Here is a 19,848-nt window from a genome sequence, read left to right as displayed (position 1 = left end):
ACGTCAAATAGCAGAGTTGGACTCAACTCTATCATAGGAGAAGATTTACTTATATGAAATTTGCAGACAGCCGACTAAACGTCAGTTTTACCTATGTTATTATGAAAAAATATTTACTTAATGACATTTATGGCACTGATATCGAAGAGCTACACTTACCAATGCTCCCCTTATAAAAAGGCTATCGACTCCGACACCAATTCAAACTAAGTTATAACTTATGCTTTGAAGCGTACAAAGTTCAATGATACCGAATCTCTTGCCGTTGGCTTGACACCAACTCATCAACTCATATTAAACTATAACTTAAGTTTTAAAATATAGGTGTTGATGTAAGATTTTACTTGCAAGTTATCACAAAACTCCCACCACTACTATTGATTCAAATGCACTTTTCAGAATAGGTTGAGCAAATAGTAAATAATAGAGATTTTTTTTATTTTTGCACGCCTCTGCTAAAAACATTATAATTAACTAGGTGAATTATGCTGGAAAATTTAGTAGATCCCAAAACTAAATGTTCATAAGTATCAATTATCTTCAAAAAGGTATCGTCTATATCGTTCACCAGTTACTATGTATTTATTTCCTCCTTAAGTGCTTTAGTATCTTTCTCAACTTGAGAGCTAAGTGGAAACAATTTGGAGCATAAAGAGACACGCAAGATATTTCACCAAATCAAGACTCTAACAAAGGATTTTTCAATACAAAAATTGTGGCCATCATGGATATAAACCAGTTGTCAAAAGGGTTCATTGTAACAAAGTCAGTTACTTCATCATATTACTAAAAACAGTTTGAGGCAGAAAACTAAAAATAATTAAAATAAATAAACAAATAATCAATGGCATCTCAAGTTCCAGATGCTGCGAAACGTATGCAGTGTGTATTTAGGAGCAACCCATGGCCATATAATTATTGAATACCAAAGCATGTCTTAGCCAAGCAGTTTTTACAACTGGAATGACGAGGAACATGGTCATGCATCCCCATTGGTACACAAAATTGTGCTTTATATATCACAAAAGAAAGAAGCATGTGGGACTACTTTGCACTGTCATTTGGGGAATTGAAGTTGAAGCTTTAAATGATAAGTTGTATCTGTAACAGATGCCTGCCCATCTGTCTGTAGAAAAATAGCTATCCCTTGTGCAAAAGCAAAAGAACCTGTCCCCCCTACCACCGCCAGTTCTCTATTCTCATGTCCAATATGCTTGGCGTGCACGCTCAGGCTGCCTGAATATTCCGGTGTGTCGAAACTGAGATAGATGACATTGAATGAAGAATGAGCAAACTGTTCGTTAGGAATAATGAAACCTCGAGCATTTCCAACAATCCGGGAAGTGTTCTCAGGTCCCTCCGTGAGCGTTCGTAGGAATACGAAAACCCCAGAATCGGATCTTGGTACGGGCTGCATATTGTTAGATTTAGCATTTCCTGTAGAATGTGGCTGCTGAATGTAGAGGGACAGGTCCGCCCACGATGGTTTTCTGCCGTGCTTCGACTGCTTTTTGTTGGGGACCGGCGAAAGCAGAGCCAAAAGAATAACAACTAGGAAGGCCAAGCATACCGCAGCGCAGAAAATAATTCTAGTCTTCATCATGAATTGAAAAGGCCGACTCTTTCAAAAATGTACCTTATACAAATAACTTGCTCACTCTGTCAAAAGTTTAGGCCAACTAATTCAACTTTTAAGTCTTGCACCTAATCCATCAGTCAGTAGTCACCATGTTATCCATGAAGGGTCGCTATTTCAAAAGAACACCTTTTTTGAAAGGCCAATCTTCCAAAAGGATTTGGTGTGCCGCAGATAACAAATCCACCACTAAATCCAGCGACTTTAAGTCAGTCCTGCTTATGCTGCAATATGAGGTAACCGCTTTGACGTGTTCATCCTGGCGCAGAGACCATGAATATGCCCTTATTGGTACATTGGAACGATGGTTTTGATCCAGATGAAAATATGGGTTTCATCATTTTGATGGAGCTTAAGTGATTGAAATATGCTAATTTTAGATCCTCATCAGAATAAATAATTCAATTGGATGCCCTTATGTTCACAAGCAAGGAACTGTCCCATTCTGAAACAAAATGCACAGTGATCTAACACAGCAAAAATGCATTATGATGTCATTTCTGCAATACAAAGCCAGGTAAACCGGTGGCTTACAGGAGGAATTCTGCCATATATACAAAGTCTTCAACCAAATTAAGTACATGGAATAGACGATAGATGGGCAAGGTTGGCCTTTTGTGTGTAACTCACTCACTCTATTCTATATATGGGCAGTGTAGAGAACTGCCAGGAAAAGATTTCAGGCAAGGAAAGTTTCGGAAATTTGAAACTGCGGTGCAGCAGAGAAGTGAAGGTTATACACAACAAAAGTCTAATCTGAGTCAAGTTTCATGATTAACTCCTTTAATGCTCTACCTTCCAGCCAGTGTCACTTTTTCCTAAGATTCAAAACGTGGGCATTGAACACACATATCCTCGAAAGAACTGGCCAATAAGCAGGTAGCCGACATGATTGAAGGAAGAGACTGTGACTCTCGAACTGATATATTATTACCCCGCTTATTAATCAGTAAGACTGCTACCCCTGCATCCTGATAAATCCCAGACCAAGTTGAAATAGATTCAAAATAATTGAGCAGGAGAAAAAGAAAACTAAAACCAAGCTGACTTTAGAAAACAATAGGCATAAATATATCTCACCGAGTAATTACCTTCCACAGGGACGTGAAGAGAAATGAAACGCATATGTTGTTGTTTCCACTTTTCATCCATTGGTTGACAAAGCATCCTCGATTTTCCTAATTACAACACTGAGACTGCTTCCACTTTCCAAAGCTTTAACGGCAACTTGGTGTGCATGTTTGTGCCACTTCAGCAGATTGTAAGATTGTAGAACAGCCCACCTTGCTTGATTTGACATCTATAAATTGAAAATGCCATCAGAAGTCAGAAAAGAGGTCAATATATCTGCATATTGGAAGACATTAGATTGAGAAAAACCTGCGCAACAGATAGTGGCGGTTGCAAAAGAATGCAGATACTTCTAAACAAATTTTCATCATTCTCTCCACCCTCTGCTTCACCGTAAACAAGAGCTTCAGCTGCAATGCCCGCAAAAAGGATCATGCAGTACCTGACCACAGTCACAACCCGAGGGTATTGCCCAGTTAGTTACCATATACAGAGTTTCAGATTAAAAAAGTTGGGGTTCATGTGATCCCTACAAACTGTCCCATATCTTTCCTTATTATATAGATCAACTTTTTGAAGGCTTATATAAGGCTCCGGAAGCAGAATGAAGTACAAATATAAAGTAGTGTAGGGAAAAAAATGGATGAAAAATATGCTGCCATTGATAATGAATGCACACAAGAGATGCAAATTGCTATTTAAGCTCTTTTTTGGATTGATAATAGTATAATAGGGGAAGCGATGGAAAAAGTTGGGATCTTTTTTCAAATGCGGCTATTTAACAAGATCACCTGTCAAAAGAAGTACCATCCAAACGTCCTTCAGCAAGGTTGCTTGCCATTTTTTCATCCCAAAACTGGGTACCTGCCTATTAAATTCAAAACAAAAGGACTCATTAGTACAAAAACAAAGATTTCACATTTAGCCATCCAGAATATGAGATAATCTGCTCGTTATCCAATGTATTATTGAGTTAATTTTATTGTATTATTTTCCTTTATTTACAAAGCCACCAGTTTGATGCATAACCCACATGAATCTCATATTAAAAAAATTTCAATTACCGTCATTTTAAGACCATATTCTGGGTTTTGAAATGCATATGAAAGGTTTGTTTACCTGTCCCTGTATCCCCATTTGCATGGCAACAATTGGATCCAAAATAACTCCACGAATTGGGCAACCCATGAGATAAGCTGCAATAGGGTATACGGAACTTTTAACAACATTCAATAGTTTGTGCTTGCATAATTGCATGAACAACTATTCCAAGTAAACAGCATATGAAAAATTGGTAGAAATGGCCGTAGATTTCTATACGATTCTATATTAGTTAGTGGAGCATACCAGTCAGTAGATGTCCAGCTTCATGTACAAGGATTCGACGCCTATATGGTGGCCAATAGCTAGAGATTTGCGCTAGACACGTACCACCAAGGAGGATAGAGTCCAAAAATGCAAGCCCCAGCAGTGCCAAAAGGTTCGGCCTAATATCAATGTCCCGTGAGAGCAGAAATGATGTTCCACCAAGAAAGGCAATCAAAGCGTAACTAGAGCTGCCTGAAAGACCCCACTTCTTTGGAGACAACTTGGTCACTGGAATAACACAGGAGGCAAGAAAAATAAAAGTAAGTGATTGGTAGAATATGAGAATGCAGTTTCAAGGTCTACAACTGAAAAATAAAAGCAGAGATCTTTCAAGGCACCTTGTAATCCAGTCGAAGATTCCAACACAGATGGTGTGACGTCTCTTCGACCCTCCAAAACTGCAGGGATGGTCAGTTCATCAGTATGAAATATGCTCCAATAAGTATGAAAGTGGTGGATAAAGCCGTAAGAGAGAATAATTTCGCAGTTCCCATGCCTCTTCACCCAAAACTTTCTTCATGAAATTCGAAGTTAACAGATGGGAACTAATCTCCCAAGATAAACTACTTCTTTTCCCAATTTGATGTCAACAGAAACACGAGAAAAATGCGATAAACATTTAACGCTAATGAAATAAATTCAGGATTATGACAATGAAAGGGGTTTACCAATGTTCCTGCATTTTCCAAAATTGGGCAAAAATCCTCTATCCCTGAGAAACCCATAAGCATTGGCAACAAGCTTCATATCATCCGCATTCAAACAAGTGTCGAGTACCTCCCAGTCCCGCTCCCAGCCAGACAACCGTGGATTTCGAAGAGCGGACGGAGCTGAATCAGCAGCGGCTGAATCATTAACGGGTTCGATTGCGCTATCTCTGTCAAAGGACTCGAGAAACCTAAGAGCTTCTGCGAGGTCCTTGCGCTTCACTGCCTCTTCGTAGTCTTGCCATTCACGAAGAGCTCTGGGCAGATGGAGGAGACGCTGAAGGCGTTCTAAATGGAAATGTCTAGTGATTCCACGAGGGGTTTTTTGCAGGAAATGGAAGGAAATTTGGTGCCGAAAAGGTTGGAAATAGAGAGAAGAAGAGGAAATCTGGAGTTTGGGAGGACTCGGGATAGCCATGAGACGGAGTAGGTGCAAAAGTGGAGTTTTTGAGAATCTGGGGAACTCGTCAAAATAGAGGAGTTTTACTTTTACACGAAGGACTGGGTTAAGTTAAGGGGCCGTGGACCATGGAACGATGTGTCGTTTTGGTCCATAAGGCCATAACCGACCGGTTGCGGTGGTAGAAATAGAAGGCAGACATTCAAATCAAATCAACCAACAACGCTGCAGCTGCTGGCTCTTCCTGTCAACTCGTGGCTCCTGAGCGAGCATGTCTAAATGTTCCATCATATTACTTCGCTTGTAAACCAATCTGGATAAGGATTGATTTAGTTTTAGTGATGGATATTGGCTTTTTACTTCTCATCAACTGTTTCTCAACTTTCAACCATCTGGAGTTGTTGTGTGACTGTGGGCGATGTGCAGTGGTTCAAACCTATATATTGTTCCTCTGCTCGGCTCATTCTGTGGATAATCCTGGTGGTGGTGAAGCATAGATAGAGATAGATACAGGGCTCTAATTCTGGTACGTTTACCACTTGGGTTTAGATTCGTTCTTCATCTGGATCTGGTGGATTTAGATTAATTTGTGATTGACTGATTTCTTATTATTCACCCTTCGCATTTTGCTCTTCCATAACGAAGCAAATACGGCCCGGTTTGGTAGATAAAATTCAACAATGTTTGTTTATGCAATCCGAACAGACCATTTGCAGCCTGATTGATACGTTGTGTGGCATAGACGATGTCGACTTTTGTTGGGTAATTTGTGGTGGGAGCAAAAAAGGAAAGGAGCATTAACAATGGCCACAACTTTCCATTTGACTTCCAATTTTCTTCGAATCTTCTTTGGATTATTCCCGACGGCAACCTCCTCGGTATGCGAGAGTTGTGGGGAGGGGAGATGAGGTAAGCCATCACGGGTGATGACCATCTTTTTTGTTAATTAATGGAATGGAGCATGCTATCGAATCGTATTTGAATTGGACAATATTTTATTATTATTTACGTATTAAATCATTGTAAATTGGTTGGAATATATATATTTATGCCATATTCAAATTATTATTTTACGTAGAGCATTAATATAAAATTAAAATAATTAAAAGAAAAACAGTCAATATACTAGAAATTAAAATTAAGATTTTATCAAGATAAAAAGATTAAAGAGGTAGAACTATAACCAAAGATAATAATGTAACAGATCTCATCTTATTAAAGCATATATCTTGTATCAAAATGTTAGATCAATTCAAATATAACTTAATTAGTTTAGAAAATGATTTTTGACTTAAAAATCGTAAGTTTGAATTCGTATAAAAATAATTCATATATATGTTTATGTCATGCTAAAAAAAATAAAACAGGAAATGAAATAAAGGAAGACGAAAATTAAAATTAAGAAAAAGGAAAAACAAATGGAAAAGAAAACAAAAACAACCGTTTCAAAACCGGGGTTTTACAGAGACCACAGAGAGACGAGACCACCGTATTGTGTTCGCAGACCCCCGACTCCAGCAATAGGTCTAAAATCTAAATCCCAGCCCGCCGCTGATCTCCACTCCGCGCCACGTGTACGCTTCCTTTCCCACTTTCCCTTCTATAAATTCCTCCTCCACCCTTCCCCATTTCCCGTCTTTGCTTCACCTCACTCTTCACCGCTTCTCTCATTTCTCATCTTCTATTGTCTCGTAAGTTCCACCAATCCCATCTCTGAGTTTCTCTTAAATGGGGTTTTCTTTCCGATCCGTGATTTTCTATGTGATTTTCCTAGGCGATTGTTATGGCTACCAAAAGGAGCGTTGGTACTCTGAAGGAGGCTGATTTGAAGGGAAAGAGGGTGTTCGTGAGGGTCGATCTCAATGTTCCTTTGGATGACAACTTCAACATCACCGATGACACCAGAATCCGTGCTGCTGTGCCTACCATTAAGTATTTACTCGGCCATGGTGCCAGGGTCATCCTCTCCAGCCACTTGGTGCGCTACTTCTCCTCTTTCCCTCTTTCGCATTCTCGCAAGATCTATCTATTTGGCATGTTCTCCCGAGTTCTACTTTGGGTTTGCTTCGATCTTTGCATTTTACAGCATGCCCGACAATCGTAACTTTCGATCCTTTGTTTTCAGGAAAGGCCATCATCCCTCTCCCCATTTTTATCATCTTTTTTGGTGGATTTAGATAAACTTGAAAAGGAATATTGCGATTTTGGATAATGTACAATTCGATTGTATTGTCATACGTCATATGCACGATTCAGCTTTTTGGATCTAATATTCATTATGCTCAATATTGGAAAATTCATTGACATGCAGTGTAAAGATCAACGTTGATTATTGTTAGTTAAATTTTCAGTGATCTGCGCCTTTCTTCTTCCGTAAACTTTGGAGTGACGCTGCGTATTTGATTGCGATCGATTAAGATTATGATCTTTACTGAACTGAGGTCGCTTATTGTGTTCAATTTCATGTTAGCATCACTGTTCGATTTGTTTTCAAATTTGCATTATTTTTCATTTTGTCTATTCCCTGAGCTCATTTTGTTTTTTATTATTGTGGTCTTTCAGGGGCGCCCAAAGGGCGTAACGCCGAAATACAGTTTGAAACCTCTTGTTCCCAGGCTTTCTGAGCTCCTCGGAGTTCAGGTATGGCGCCTAAATTTCGTAGAAATATTTGTTTGGGATTTGTGTTTATATGTGATGACAACGTTATCCCTTACTAAAATTTTGTCCCCTCCCCCCACAATAGGTGAAAATGGCCAATGATTCTATTGGCGAGGAAGTTGAGAAGCTGGTCGCTGAATTGCCTGAGGGAGGTGTATTGCTGCTTGAAAATGTGAGGTTTTACAAGGAGGAAGAGAAGAATGACCCCGAGTTTGCCAAGAAGCTGGCTTCCCTCGCGGATCTCTATGTTAACGATGCCTTTGGAACTGCTCACAGGGCTCACGCTTCCACAGAGGGTGTGGCTAAGTTCTTGGAACCGTCTGTTGCTGGTTTCCTTATGCAGAAGGTTTGTTGCACGCTCTATGGCCTTTCTTGTTGTGCGTCAAAATGGACATTAACTCTCTAAACGTCAATGGACATTAACTCTCTAACCGTCATGTTTGTTCATTAGTTTTTAGAAGATGACTGATTGCAACTGATGATTCCTTTGGTTCAGGAACTTGACTACCTCGTTGGAGCTGTGGCTAATCCCAAGAGGCCATTTGCTGCCATTGTTGGTGGTTCAAAGGTGTCTTCAAAGATTGGAGTGATTGAATCCTTGTTGGAGAAGGTCAACCTTCTTGTCCTGGGTGGAGGAATGATCTTTACCTTCTACAAGGCGCAAGGTCACTCAGTGGGGTCATCGCTTGTTGAAGAAGACAAGCTTGGCCTTGCTACTTCGCTCATTGAGAAGGCAAAATCCAAGGGGGTGTCTCTTTTGCTCCCAACCGATGTAGTCATAGCAGATAAATTTGCTGCTGATGCTAACAGCAAGGTTCGTAGTTTTGCTTTTTCCAATTGAATATAGCTTTAACATTCATGGAGAGTAGTCGGTAAGAATTTCATCCATAATTTCAGACTGTGGCCGCATCAAGTATCCCAGATGGTTGGATGGGGTTGGATATTGGACCTGATTCTATTAAGAGCTTCAGTGAAGCATTGGACTCTACCCAGACCATTATTTGGAATGGGCCTATGGGAGTGTTTGAGTTTGAGAAGTTTGCGGCTGGAACGGAGGTATGAACATTGGACCAGCTATTTGTTATATATCGATGTTCTTCTGTGGCATGTGTATGTACTCAGTGTTGGGTTGATTTACGCTCATGTGCAGGCAATTGCAAGGAAGTTGGCAGAGCTGAGTGGGAAGGGGGTGACCACCATAATTGGAGGAGGCGACTCTGTTGCGGCTGTTGAGAAGGTTGGGCTTGCGGATAAGATGAGCCACATCTCCACTGGAGGCGGTGCCAGCTTAGAGCTTCTTGAAGGAAAACCGCTTCCCGGGGTCCTTGCTCTCGATGATGCTTGAGCTCTCGCCGTTTTCCCTGTGTTATATCGTAAAGGTTGTTCAACCTATGAGGATTTCTCGAGCTTGTCTTTTTATTTGAGAAGAGGTTGTAGTTATAGGATAGATTATTCCAATAAGTCTCAAATTCTCCTCTGAACATATGGTCCACGGTATTGGATTGGATCATTTTTTTCCGTCGATTTAAAATGTTGAGTTTGATGCTGATGCCTGCTGCAGTCAGGCTTTTTAACCAGCAATCAATCGCCTTTTGTTCACGAGTGAGTGTTTATGGTCTGATTCAATCTGTGAATGCTTCAACTTCAACTATATAAGCAAGATTTCTTATTAGATGAAGTTTAGGCTGTCGGTTGCCGCTTTAATAAGATATAAATCTGGCGTGTGGCGACTTCGCCTGAGATGATGAAAACATTACCCCCTTTTCAGCTAATACCTGTGAATGAATGAGTTCAAGAAAAGATTCACCTTGTCTCTGGTAGCTACCTAACCGGTCCCTTTTCTGTAGGTGGTAACTTAAACGAGATTACATTAAATGGTGGAAAACAAATATGTGTATTTATGAAAAGATCGGTACTTTTTAGATTATTTTGAAAAAGGTCACAAATTTGTAGGTTTAATTTTTTTGTTTTTTTGTTTTGCTAAAATTTAAAACCTAATGCTAAATTAAAAGACGTTAAAGATCATGTAATTAAAAGGACAAAAAAAAAAGTGGCAAAAACAGGCCTCTTGCACCTTAGCAAAGGGATAAGCTTTATATGGGGTGGTGGTTCGAGCAATTTAGTGTGATAATCAATGAGTAAGGAAGGGAAAATCAAATCTCCTTTCAACTTCCAAAACAAGGAAATACATTCCTTTCTTTCAGAAAAAGAAAGAGAAAAAAAAAGGAATTTCATGATTTTTAAAAGGGAAGGAAATAAAAGATATTGCCATCTAAATATAAAATAAGTACAAAATTAAGCATGTATCGTGCATTCCCTTATTATATTCTTCAGCAAGGACACTTTAGGTAGAGACTACATTTCTTTGGTCGTCGGAGGGGAAGAGAGTAACTGACTCTGCATTGTTTCCTATTTTGAATTTTCCTCCAAAGGAAATCTTGACTCATTTGTATTGTCTTGTTGACTCAATTCATTCACATTTATGGTTTTTATATTCATAGTTTAATTTACGTTAAAAAACACATTTGGTACCTATACTTTCACTAAAATAGCAATTTAGTCCTTGAACTTTAGTTTGTAACGATTTAGTCCATGTACTTTTCCTAAAGTAACAATTTAGCCCCTGAACTTTAACCTATAATGATTTAGTCCATGTAGTTTAAAATTTGTATCAATTTAGTACCTATCGTAAATTTTTTTATTAAAATTAACTGTCAAATTTTATCATATAACAATTTAATCTTTCTAATTTATAAACATATTTGGTCCCTTTTTAGTTTATTAATTTATACATATAAGAAACTTAACAAAAAAAAATTCACGATAAGTATTAAATCGTTATCAACTTTAAATTAAAATGACTAAATTGTTACATATTAAAGTCCAAAGACTAAATTGTTACCAATTTGAAAATACATGGACTAAATCGTTACAAACTAAAATTTAGGGACTAAATTGTTACTTTAGCGAAAGTACATGGACTAAAAGTATTTTTTAACCTTTGATTTATTGGTATTTTTGGTCAAAAATACTAATTCTAATGCTATTTTTTAGCTGCAGCGTGAAAATTTGATTCTCCATTAAAAGAAGAAAGTAAAATGTCATTTACTAATAATTCGTTAAAAATGAAAATGTGAGAACCAAAGCATTTGAAAATTTTGTTGGGGCTTAATGGTTTTTGTGGTTGACATGAGTTTTTGACAAATATCAAAGTTTTTCTCAAGTAAAAAAAAGCATACAGTTGGATGTGATTTCTCAACTCACACGTAGCATGTTATGATTGAATGTTCAGCAGAACACATGGCTCCGCTTATCAAGAAGTTTGTTTACTCACTTCGGTCATGAATTCTCATGTCGAGCCGACCTTCTTCAAACAATCAAACCGACCAAATAAGTTTACTTGGACCACTTCAACTCAGTCTATTATCCGACAGACTTCGCGACATCACGCCGCACTTCACAGTTATCTTAAAGAGCCGTTAAGGTCTTGTCGGGGACTTCGCCTATAAATAGAACTATTAAGCTTCATTTTGAAGTACACGAACCACCCAATTTTCTCTCAAGAGTTGATTTGGACATTCATTGACTTTGACATCGGAGTGCTTACTCTGTCTTACGTCTTTTGCGCGGTATCCGAAACTCATTATCCAGCTCATCCTTGTCGATTCTGATCAAACATGTTCAATGGAATCACCACAATGTGACTACCCTTAGTAATCTCTTTGGAGGTAGATTCTTCAAATAACCATCAAATGCAATTTTTGAAATATATTTATAATTTCCAATAATTTCTCCTATTGAGGCCGTTTACTTGGTGTTGATTTCAAGAACTTACTATTAAGTTATTCGACATCATGTAAAGCCGTAAACTGCTTGAAAAACTTGTCTATGGTTCGCTTTCAATTTGAATATCAAAACAATCTCTGAATTACAAAAATTGTTATCAGTTATCACAACAGATTAGGAATGATTCAAGAAAAGAAATAAGTTTGCATAGAGAAGAAAACATTGGGAAAAAGAGGAAACGGTGACGGGGAAGAAAAATATATTGCATATCATGAAAGCGGGGTGTTCCTTTAATTTCACTACATTCATATTGCCAAATTTTCTTTTATTTCCTGGTTAAAAAATTTTTACTTTAACCACCGGAACATAGTTAACTCGTTAAGAGACCTACCTCTAAGGGAGCAAATTCCCATACGTAAAAACTTTGGCTCTAATTTCTAATTTTTTTTATCAAGAGTTATACTTCATCAGTACAGAAAACCCAAAGAAAGGCACTGCTGTGCTGACACTGAAATATAGTGGTTGGCAAATGAATGAAAAGAATTTATGGAACAGATTTGTTTTGTAATATTCCTGCACTGTACAAAAAAAAAAACTTCCAAGTGCAGTTTAGTCGTGTGGATGAATGAATATCCTGCTTCCACCCTCTGCTTGTCGCGATGATCAACTGATGACGAACAACTTACAGATGAAAACAGATGGAGAGGTAAATGTCTGCTTTACATGACGGAACAGCTCCCTTGAGTGCCACTAAGGTAAAATAACCATTACTGTATTAGTCATGAAAGTGAAGAAAACTAAAGATTAAATAGAGGGAGTTGTTCAGAAAGGTCTGACATTTTAGTGTCTTCGTAGCTGCTCAGTGCTTCCTCGAATTTGAGCCAAAGAGGGCCTGGTTCTTGAAGATCCACATTTTGCGGCCCAGATATGTAAGCCTGAAAAACAAACTGTCGAGTTCGTTCCCTGATCACAACTACCATGTTAGATGCAATACTTGGAAGAAAAATGTTTCCATACTTGAGTGGAGATTTTCATCATAGAAGAAACCAACCTCCCTTCATATTCAGATAACCAAACAAAGTAGGCAGCACCGAAATACATGGACACAAATGGCTTGGTTAAGTCGTCAGCAGAATCAAGTCTATACGCTCTGTGGCTCAATTCCCTACCCACCAACAATAGATTAACATAATGATGTAACATTCTAGCCCACAGTAATACAATAAGTAAACATATGCTGATAATGTTTTTTAAAAATTGGTTCAACATTCACATACATATAAATCCAAAATGCAGTTGAATAGTCGATCCCCATTATTCCAGGACGTCCTCCAGCTCCATTAATGAAGCGCATGCTAACTATCTCAGCCAGAGCACAGAGAACCGTCTGTGCACCAATAAATACTCAAACAATAAATAATTTTGGGAAGAATGTTAAATTGAACAAAAGTTCAGAAGAACGAGTTACATGGTCCAGGAGGAAATTGAAAAGAATTGTGAAAGTTCAATACTTCCAAGAGCTCTCATTCCAGGATTATTTTTCAAACTAGTGTTGAACTTTTATATGAATGATTCATCAACACAATATTCCTTTCAGGTGTACATGCATAATTTAAGTGACAGACGTTGAATGTGCGTGGAAATCCAGAGTTATTATGTATTTTCTTATCAACAGTAAAGCATGTGTATTAACAATTATGATTGAGTTTTCGTTCGGTGGAAAGTCTTCATGTTGGCCATGTTTCATTGCTTTTCATGGTCTCCCATTGCTAAATATGTTTCTAATCATACTCCTTCCATTCTACATTCAAATTGGAGAGCTTGGGTGAGGTCTGTTCAGTAGGGGTTTGGTTTTTCATCCATTGGTTTAGTTTGAAATATGGGTGACTTTTATCCGTGAGTGTTTCGAGCCAACTTGTTTACACCTCGACTAATCTCAGAAGACAACCTGACCCTAGCTATCAAGGAAACTCGTAGAATATTAAATCCTAAGTAGGTGGTCATCGAACTCATTTCCTCTAAACTCATTATTATTTCATTGACCCTTATTGACCCCTAGGTCAACCTATGATAGTTACAATTGACATTTTTTTAATCGATAGATGTGTAAATAATAAATTTTTCCAGCTCCCGTCCTCATTTTGTGGACAAACACTAAAGAAGATGAATAAGTATCAAATGAAACAAAGAAAAGTATTATAAAAGACATCACAGTCCAAAGGAAAGTACAGGATGAAATGGCCACTAGAGACTTACTGGTTGAACTCCTTTTGTACTGAAATGTTTTGAAAGAATGATCTCAGCAACGGCCTGCAAGACAATGACAATTAGAATGGGGATTTTTTTTTTTTTTCAAATTTAAAGCACTCATTAGCTTATTTCACACAAGAAGTTAAAGCAATCGGGTGCATGCAAGCTATAAAAGGATGCACAAATACACAAATGTAAAAGATAAACACAAAAATATTCACATATTATTTCACTGGTTGATAGCAAGCTTATGAAAGAAAACTTCAAGGTCTCTACTCTTCATTAAGAAAATTTAATGATTAGATCACTGTACGAGGAATGTGACTACAACATATTTTGTTGTAATTGGTGACTAGATCACTGCACATCTGAACAGAAATAAAAGCAACTATCCCACAAATGTAGGCAGAATGAAAAATATAGTAAACCAGAACAACAAATAAGTACTCTTATGATGCGTAATAGTCTTATTAATTTATACCTTCAATTCTACTCGGGAAAGATAGGGTCTCTTTTTTGCATCATGAGAAAACCGTACGTTGCCCTTTTTCTCTCCAGATTTAGTCCACTCTTTTAGAACATCAGGATTATTCCACATCTCTTCCATGTCCTCAGGAGTAGCTCGAGAATCCCAAAATGTATAAATAATAGCTGCACCCTCTTTAAGATGAGAAAAAGGACTGTCATCTCCAAGAAATGCAAATACACTTGGCGAGATGAACCATAGAAGAGTAATGAACAGGGATCAAAGTACCAAGAATCAACCACACTAATCATGTATGTATGATAGGGTGCCTCTATTAAGTTCAACTTCTTGCTGCTTGCTTTTCTTTTTCCCCATCGATTATCATTTGATTCTTCTCTCTCGGGAGGATCATTCTATGATATGAGCATACGGCATAATGGCAATGTTTTTTTAATTTAAAATGTCCCCCTTTATCTTTTTGGTGGTAATGAAGGGTTAGAATTACTTTATTACAATGAAGGGTTTTGAATAATCGTTACTTCCATCACGTTTACAAAAAGAGAACCCTTAGTACTTTCTTTTTAGTCCAAAAGAGCTACCTGTTTTGAATTGTTTAGCCTTTTCTCTTATTTCTAATCTTTGAAGAGCGCCCCCCCCCCCCCCCCCCCCCCCCCCCCCCCCGTGAAAAAGAAAAGAAAAGAACAAAGGCAACATTCCTGTTTTATCCAGCTATCCAAATTCTTAATATCAAGAATATGATGCAGAAGCAAATGAATGACATGTAAGAGATGCGTAAGGAAATGCAACCTGTATTCCCTGAAGCAGGCGGAGGGGATGTAGTAGAGCTGGAGGCCTCACTCATCACGATGCCTTCATTGATATGTTTTCTAGACATAATCCATATAATGATTATCAGTTTAAAAGTTGCAACATTGTATTAAGAATGTTTTCTTTCTACTTCTCATAACTCATGAGCAGTTAACCCTTTTTAATTATACATATGATTATTTACACAACCTTCAACTGTATTACCAAAACCAGCACCTATCTGTTACATGATTTTGAATGCAAGCATCAAGATGGTTTAAAAATATTACCGAGAATTAAAAGTTCATAGTTTCTGCCAATATGTGTGAGTTCTGCCACATATAAAACTACTCAACCTCTACATTTCAGGTCAAATCTCAAAAGCAGAGGAAGGCCATTTCTTTACACCTTTTGATTAACAGTTTTCAGTAAAGGGTCAAGGAATTTAATATACAAAAAACATGGTTATGATTGAAGATTGGATATATTTCATCAAGAAACTACAAGGAGTCCAAAAATGTAGATCCGGAAGCAAATTTGTTTGATGGTAGTTTGAAGGTAAAAGACACAAAAAGATCGAATCATGCTCAGAGACTAAAATATTTGATGATGTAACTTTTGACTAATTTTAATGAAGTAAAAAACAAACCAATCAAGCTTTGAAGAAAAAATTAAGAAGGAAAATAGTTTCTGCGATGAAACTCACTAATGCAGCGAGAATAATGGGTTAAGCTAAATCTAAGCATAAATGTATGCCCTTATCAAACAAATCGTATCCTCAAGTTGTTCTAGTGCATTAGATTTTCATGTATCCATTTAACTGTTAACAGGATTAACCAACATCTGAACAGAATAAACCTTATTGCAGTTCAAACTCTATTCATCAATAGGATATGAGCACCTGGATGGAAGACTTTCTTTTACTGATTGATATCTTTTCCAGTGTTGTAGAGTTGTTTTGTGAGTCGCCTTCTTTGTACCACCTCTATAAGCCCTAACTACAAACTCTTCATTTCTCTCTCTGAAAAGGAGTTTGCTATGTTAATATCAGGAACCATATATTTGGAGGGTAAATGATATTAACTACCTAGCAAAAAGTATATACAATGAACTAGAAGCTGCCAAATACAACATACAATTAATAGATTAACGAAATGCGAGTTCAATAACTTACTTCTGCTCAAAGTTTGATAACCATTTAAGATAAGCAGCCCCAAAATATACACTGACAAAAGGCTTCTTCAGGACATCTGGGTTCCCTTCTAATACATAAGATTGATAACCCAATTCACTGCAAGACCAACAATATTATTGAGGTATATGTTATAATTGTGTTTTAATTGATGAACTACGTTTAGGTATATATTTGAATATGCAGGATGTAATGTATAATATATCAAATCATCATCTTCATACCTGATAAGCCACTCAGCAGTTTTAAGTGTTAGTTGCATGATCCCTAATGTTGTCTCCTTGGTTTTTTTGTCATAACGTGTTGCAAGAAGTTGTCTATCGCTCTCAAGTTCCGCTATGGCACAGATCATTTCCTACACATATTATGAATTATGACTACATACTGAAAATTAAGTACAGCAACTATTCTTGCAACTAAGTAAAAAGATAGCCAAGAAACCCTCTTCTTTGTTTAAAAATAAATTGAATATCAATATCAGCACAATGAAATACTGTAACTGTTTAACTGATGATATAGAATATTTGAATTTAAAATGTGAATTTGATGACAATATCTGCATCCATATTTCCGTTTTCATAGATGGAAGCAGGCTTAATTCTATTCTTCTTCTAAGTATTTAATTAATTGTCTTTTTTTTATTTATTTTTTTTTATATTTGTGTGTCCGAGCCAACTTGCGTGCACCTCGACTAATTACTGGTCAACCACCTAGCCTTGCTATATTTGATTGAAAAGGAAACTTGTAGGGTATTAAATCTTAGGTAGGTGGACATCATTGTTTGAATCCATTCTCTCTAGGCCCTTTGCTATTTACATTGGTTCTTGCTAACCACAAGGTCATCCCATGATGGTTTCTTCTTCTTCTAAGTATCTAAAACATAAAGAGGCAAACATACAGCCAAAAAAATAAAATAAAAAATAACTTACAGAATCTATATTGGAATCAAAGTGCCTCTGAACAATGATATCTGCCACTGCCTGGAGAATAACATAATGTTACAAGACAATAATTTTAAAGGGCATATAACATTTCTTGTCTAATAACGTGCATCAGAAAAGGAAGAAAATCAATAATTTTCATTTTTTTTTCTGTGACAGAAATGGACAAGAAATTGAATTATCAGAAAGCAAATATTCATCTTCCTCAAGCGGATAAATAATTGAAACTATGACAAGATTGAGTTATTTTTTAAATCTTGTAGGGTTCTCATGCATACTGAAAACTTATAACCCCTTCAAGCTCTGATAAAAATATTAAAGTTAAATGCTTCCTTTAATTTTATGTCCATAAACGCTATAGAAAGGGTATGACCTTCATCTCTGTCTGAGTCAAATAAGGTTGTCCATCTGGATCCCTTGAGAGGTGAACCTTCTGTTCTTTGGACTCTCCAGCATCTAACCATTCAGCGCATACTTGAGGGCAACTCCACATTGCTTCCATGTCTTGTGGATCAACACAATCATCCCAGTACTTAAATCCAACAGCCATTCTTGACCTTGTCTATAGAACCTTATAATCAGAAGAGCATGCCAATACCAAAGCAATAGAGAATTATAAGCGGGCGCAAATACCTGAAAAAACAAAAAAGAAAAAAGTTAAGTACCTAGCTAACTGTGCGACAAAGTTCTCCAAAACACCATGCACAAAAATGTAATGCAACAGCTACAATCATACATTTGGAGCCTCCTCAAGTAAAAATCATACTTTTGGGACTCTAAGGTTCAACTTCGCTGAAGAAAACCTGGATAACAGATAAAATAATCTAAACAGTAGAGATGTATCAAATATGAGGTGTTGCTAGTAACGCTGTAAGATAAAGCTAACCATGAAATTTAAGATCGTGTTTTGTTATTGGAACATACGTACTATAACTCTAGAATCCACGATTTTATAGAACGCTATTAAACAGTAACTCTTATGTCCACCTAATGCCAAAATTTTCCCGCCACAAGAGAGGTAGTCCAAGCTGGAAATGTGAAAGATTTAAATCGAGAGCTTAGAAAAATAGACCGTGTCGAACTAGTTCATTCAAACATGAATTCCGGATGGGTGAATTGAACCGAAAGATTATATTTCAGTAGGTAGTGAGCAGCGCACGGGATGAGAATACTTGCAACAGAGCAAAGGAGACTATATTTTCATCTTTCGTCCTGGTATTTCCTATAGACACGAACCCTCTGACTCTGAGCAAACAATAAAGCGGAAGGAGCTCCAGAACTTCTAATATACCTAACCAGAGAACCTCCCAGCCTGAAGGAACGCAATCAATAACATAACCTAGTTTGTAACAATCATATAAAATACAACCAAATAAAAAATGTCCATCGGCTACGGCATCTGCCTTGAGGTGGTCGTGTATCCAAGCAAAACAACCCCGTTGTCTGCAGATGCGTCGTCATTGAGAACAAATCGCCCGCCAGGACGAATTTACAGACAAGTTGAAACAAATGCTCCGTAAAAGGACGAAGCTACCGACACCAGAATCGATTAGATCAAACCTCATGCATTGCACTAATGCATTCATACATTGTACCGCATTTCAACCGAAACCACGTTCGAAACAAACACAAAGGAGCATGCAGTTGAGAGAGATGGATTACCAGAATATTGACGGAAGATCCAGCAGAAAGCCGAAGACGCGGAAATTGAAGCTTAGGGGGGAGGATCATGGAGTCGGAAGCGTAGAATTTGAAGGAGTTGGGATTGAAGGTGGACCATTGTTGCCGCGAAAGAACGATGCAGCATTGTTTTCTATAGGGGCGCGTGACAGGGAGGTCTCGCCAAATTAGTTGGCAGCTCAGATTGTCAGAACCCACGACACGTGGCGTGCTTGGGTGTAGTGTCAGGTGAATTTTGTCTATATTCTAATTATTAATTCAACGATATGGGATATGGGGCGGAGATTGTAAATAAAACTGGGGAAATTACAAATGTCAACTATTTACTTTTAATGTATATTTCAAAAGTTATGGATATCATCATTCGAGGAGTCAACTAATCAATTAACAATTATATTAGATTGTGGCTCATACTTCAAAAACGCGATTTAGTTATTGTTAATATGTGTGTCTCTATTTATATTCAACACATACAGAGAATAAATATGTGAATAATCTTAATTAGTGAATATGTGTATTCGCAAGCCAACACGAGTATTCAACTGATCTTGACTAACAAATTTCCACCCTAAGCTGAACTAAGAAAATAAAATAAAAGACTATATATTGTTGTTTGGGAAAGGGAAAAGGTTATGCGGCAACATCATGTTATATGCTACGTATACGTTTTGTTTCCACTTTTTTAATTAAATTTCAGATGGACGCTGTTGTACTGCCAAGTGCCATATTCTGATTGCCCGTGCAGCATGTGCAAGTTGAAAGGGACGGTTCGGACTTTCCTTAGAAAAGAAAAGTGAAAAAGGCAGTTATTGGATGGGGCCCAGAGAGAAGTCCAAATAGTGTAAACAAGGCCCAAAAGCGGCCCACATGTGCTCACGTGGACTTC

At 37.5% G+C, this 19,848-nt stretch overlaps 4 protein-coding genes across 7 annotated transcripts; 1 reads left to right on the top strand and 3 right to left on the bottom strand.

Annotated features, from left to right (window-relative positions):
• Positions 1–864: 864 nt before the first annotated feature.
• LOC111016784 (Disease resistance-responsive (dirigent-like protein) family protein) lies at positions 865–1,952 on the bottom strand. The gene has a single exon (XM_022292299.2). It carries the CDS (start codon positions 1,601–1,603, stop codon positions 1,058–1,060), a length of 546 nt encoding a protein of 181 aa, XP_022147991.1. The 5' UTR covers positions 1,604–1,952; the 3' UTR covers positions 865–1,057.
• Positions 1,953–2,104: 152 nt separating this feature from the next.
• On the bottom strand, positions 2,105–5,524 carry LOC111016783 (ATP-dependent zinc metalloprotease). Of its 2 annotated transcripts, none has more exons than XM_022292297.2 (8): positions 4,744–5,524; positions 4,414–4,473; positions 4,055–4,303; positions 3,827–3,903; positions 3,499–3,575; positions 3,017–3,149; positions 2,717–2,936; positions 2,105–2,607 (listed from the first exon to the last, which is right to left on the bottom strand). In XM_022292297.2, exons 1-7 carry the CDS (start codon positions 5,198–5,200, stop codon positions 2,781–2,783), a joined length of 1,209 nt encoding a protein of 402 aa, XP_022147989.1. In that variant the 5' UTR covers positions 5,201–5,524; the 3' UTR covers positions 2,105–2,607; positions 2,717–2,780. The 2 variants fall into 2 exon arrangements, with proteins under 2 accessions (XP_022147989.1, XP_022147990.1); XM_022292298.2 differs by having other exon boundaries at positions 2,728–2,936.
• Positions 5,525–6,713: 1,189 nt separating this feature from the next.
• Positions 6,714–9,439, top strand: LOC111016741 (phosphoglycerate kinase, cytosolic). The gene is made up of 7 exons (XM_022292239.2): positions 6,714–6,873; positions 6,957–7,160; positions 7,745–7,822; positions 7,926–8,186; positions 8,337–8,654; positions 8,738–8,896; positions 8,991–9,439. The coding sequence occupies exons 2-7, from the start codon at positions 6,966–6,968 to the stop codon at positions 9,183–9,185; spliced, it is 1,206 nt and encodes a 401-aa protein (XP_022147931.1). The 5' UTR covers positions 6,714–6,873; positions 6,957–6,965; the 3' UTR covers positions 9,186–9,439.
• Positions 9,440–12,038: 2,599 nt separating this feature from the next.
• Positions 12,039–19,101, bottom strand: LOC111016834 (transglycosylase). Of its 3 annotated transcripts, none has more exons than XM_022292369.2 (13): positions 18,945–19,101; positions 17,656–17,915; positions 17,271–17,321; positions 16,566–16,696; positions 16,324–16,440; positions 16,051–16,170; positions 15,150–15,229; positions 14,358–14,536; positions 13,883–13,936; positions 12,904–13,013; positions 12,678–12,791; positions 12,464–12,589; positions 12,039–12,376 (listed from the first exon to the last, which is right to left on the bottom strand). In XM_022292369.2, the coding sequence occupies exons 2-13, from the start codon at positions 17,830–17,832 to the stop codon at positions 12,346–12,348; spliced, it is 1,290 nt and encodes a 429-aa protein (XP_022148061.1). In that variant the 5' UTR covers positions 17,833–17,915; positions 18,945–19,101; the 3' UTR covers positions 12,039–12,345. The 3 variants fall into 3 exon arrangements, with proteins under 3 accessions (XP_022148061.1, XP_022148060.1, XP_022148059.1); XM_022292368.2 differs by having other exon boundaries at positions 14,358–14,527; positions 17,656–17,844; positions 18,945–19,097; XM_022292367.2 differs by having other exon boundaries at positions 17,656–17,844; positions 18,945–19,095.
• Positions 19,102–19,848: the final 747 nt, after the last annotated feature.

Source organism: Momordica charantia (assembly GCF_013281855.1).
Source record: "Momordica charantia cultivar OHB3-1 chromosome 4 unlocalized genomic scaffold, Mcharantia_2.0 BLBB01000004.1, whole genome shotgun sequence".
NCBI lineage: Eukaryota > Viridiplantae > Streptophyta > Magnoliopsida > Cucurbitales > Cucurbitaceae > Momordica > Momordica charantia.
Note: the sequence above shows the minus strand (reverse complement) of the source record. Positions and strands in the feature narration are given on the sequence as shown.

Excerpts from the sequence above, each read along its gene's own strand:
- LOC111016784 (XM_022292299.2), bottom strand. The coding sequence starts at position 1,603 with ATGATGAAGACTAGAATTATTTTCTGCGCTGCGGTATGCTTGGCCTTC.
- LOC111016783 (XM_022292297.2), bottom strand. The coding sequence starts at position 5,200 with ATGGCTATCCCGAGTCCTCCCAAACTCCAGATTTCCTCTTCTTCTCTC. Across the intron at positions 3,904-4,054 it reads AGCTGGACATCTACTGACTG|CTTATCTCATGGGTTGCCCA; the intron begins GTATGCTCCACT and ends ACCCTATTGCAG. Across the intron at positions 2,937-3,016 it reads CGCCACTATCTGTTGCGCAG|ATGTCAAATCAAGCAAGGTG; the intron begins GTTTTTCTCAAT and ends TTCAATTTATAG.
- LOC111016741 (XM_022292239.2), top strand. The coding sequence starts at position 6,966 with ATGGCTACCAAAAGGAGCGTTGGTACTCTGAAGGAGGCTGATTTGAAG. Across the intron at positions 8,655-8,737 it reads CTGCTGATGCTAACAGCAAG|ACTGTGGCCGCATCAAGTAT; the intron begins GTTCGTAGTTTT and ends CCATAATTTCAG. Across the intron at positions 8,897-8,990 it reads AGTTTGCGGCTGGAACGGAG|GCAATTGCAAGGAAGTTGGC; the intron begins GTATGAACATTG and ends GCTCATGTGCAG.
- LOC111016834 (XM_022292367.2), bottom strand. The coding sequence starts at position 19,013 with ATGATCCTCCCCCCTAAGCTTCAATTTCCGCGTCTTCGGCTTTCTGCT. Across the intron at positions 17,322-17,655 it reads TGACTCAGACAGAGATGAAG|GCAGTGGCAGATATCATTGT; the intron begins GTCATACCCTTT and ends GTTATTCTCCAG. Across the intron at positions 16,697-17,270 it reads TTGATTCCAATATAGATTCT|GAAATGATCTGTGCCATAGC; the intron begins GTAAGTTATTTT and ends TAATATGTGTAG.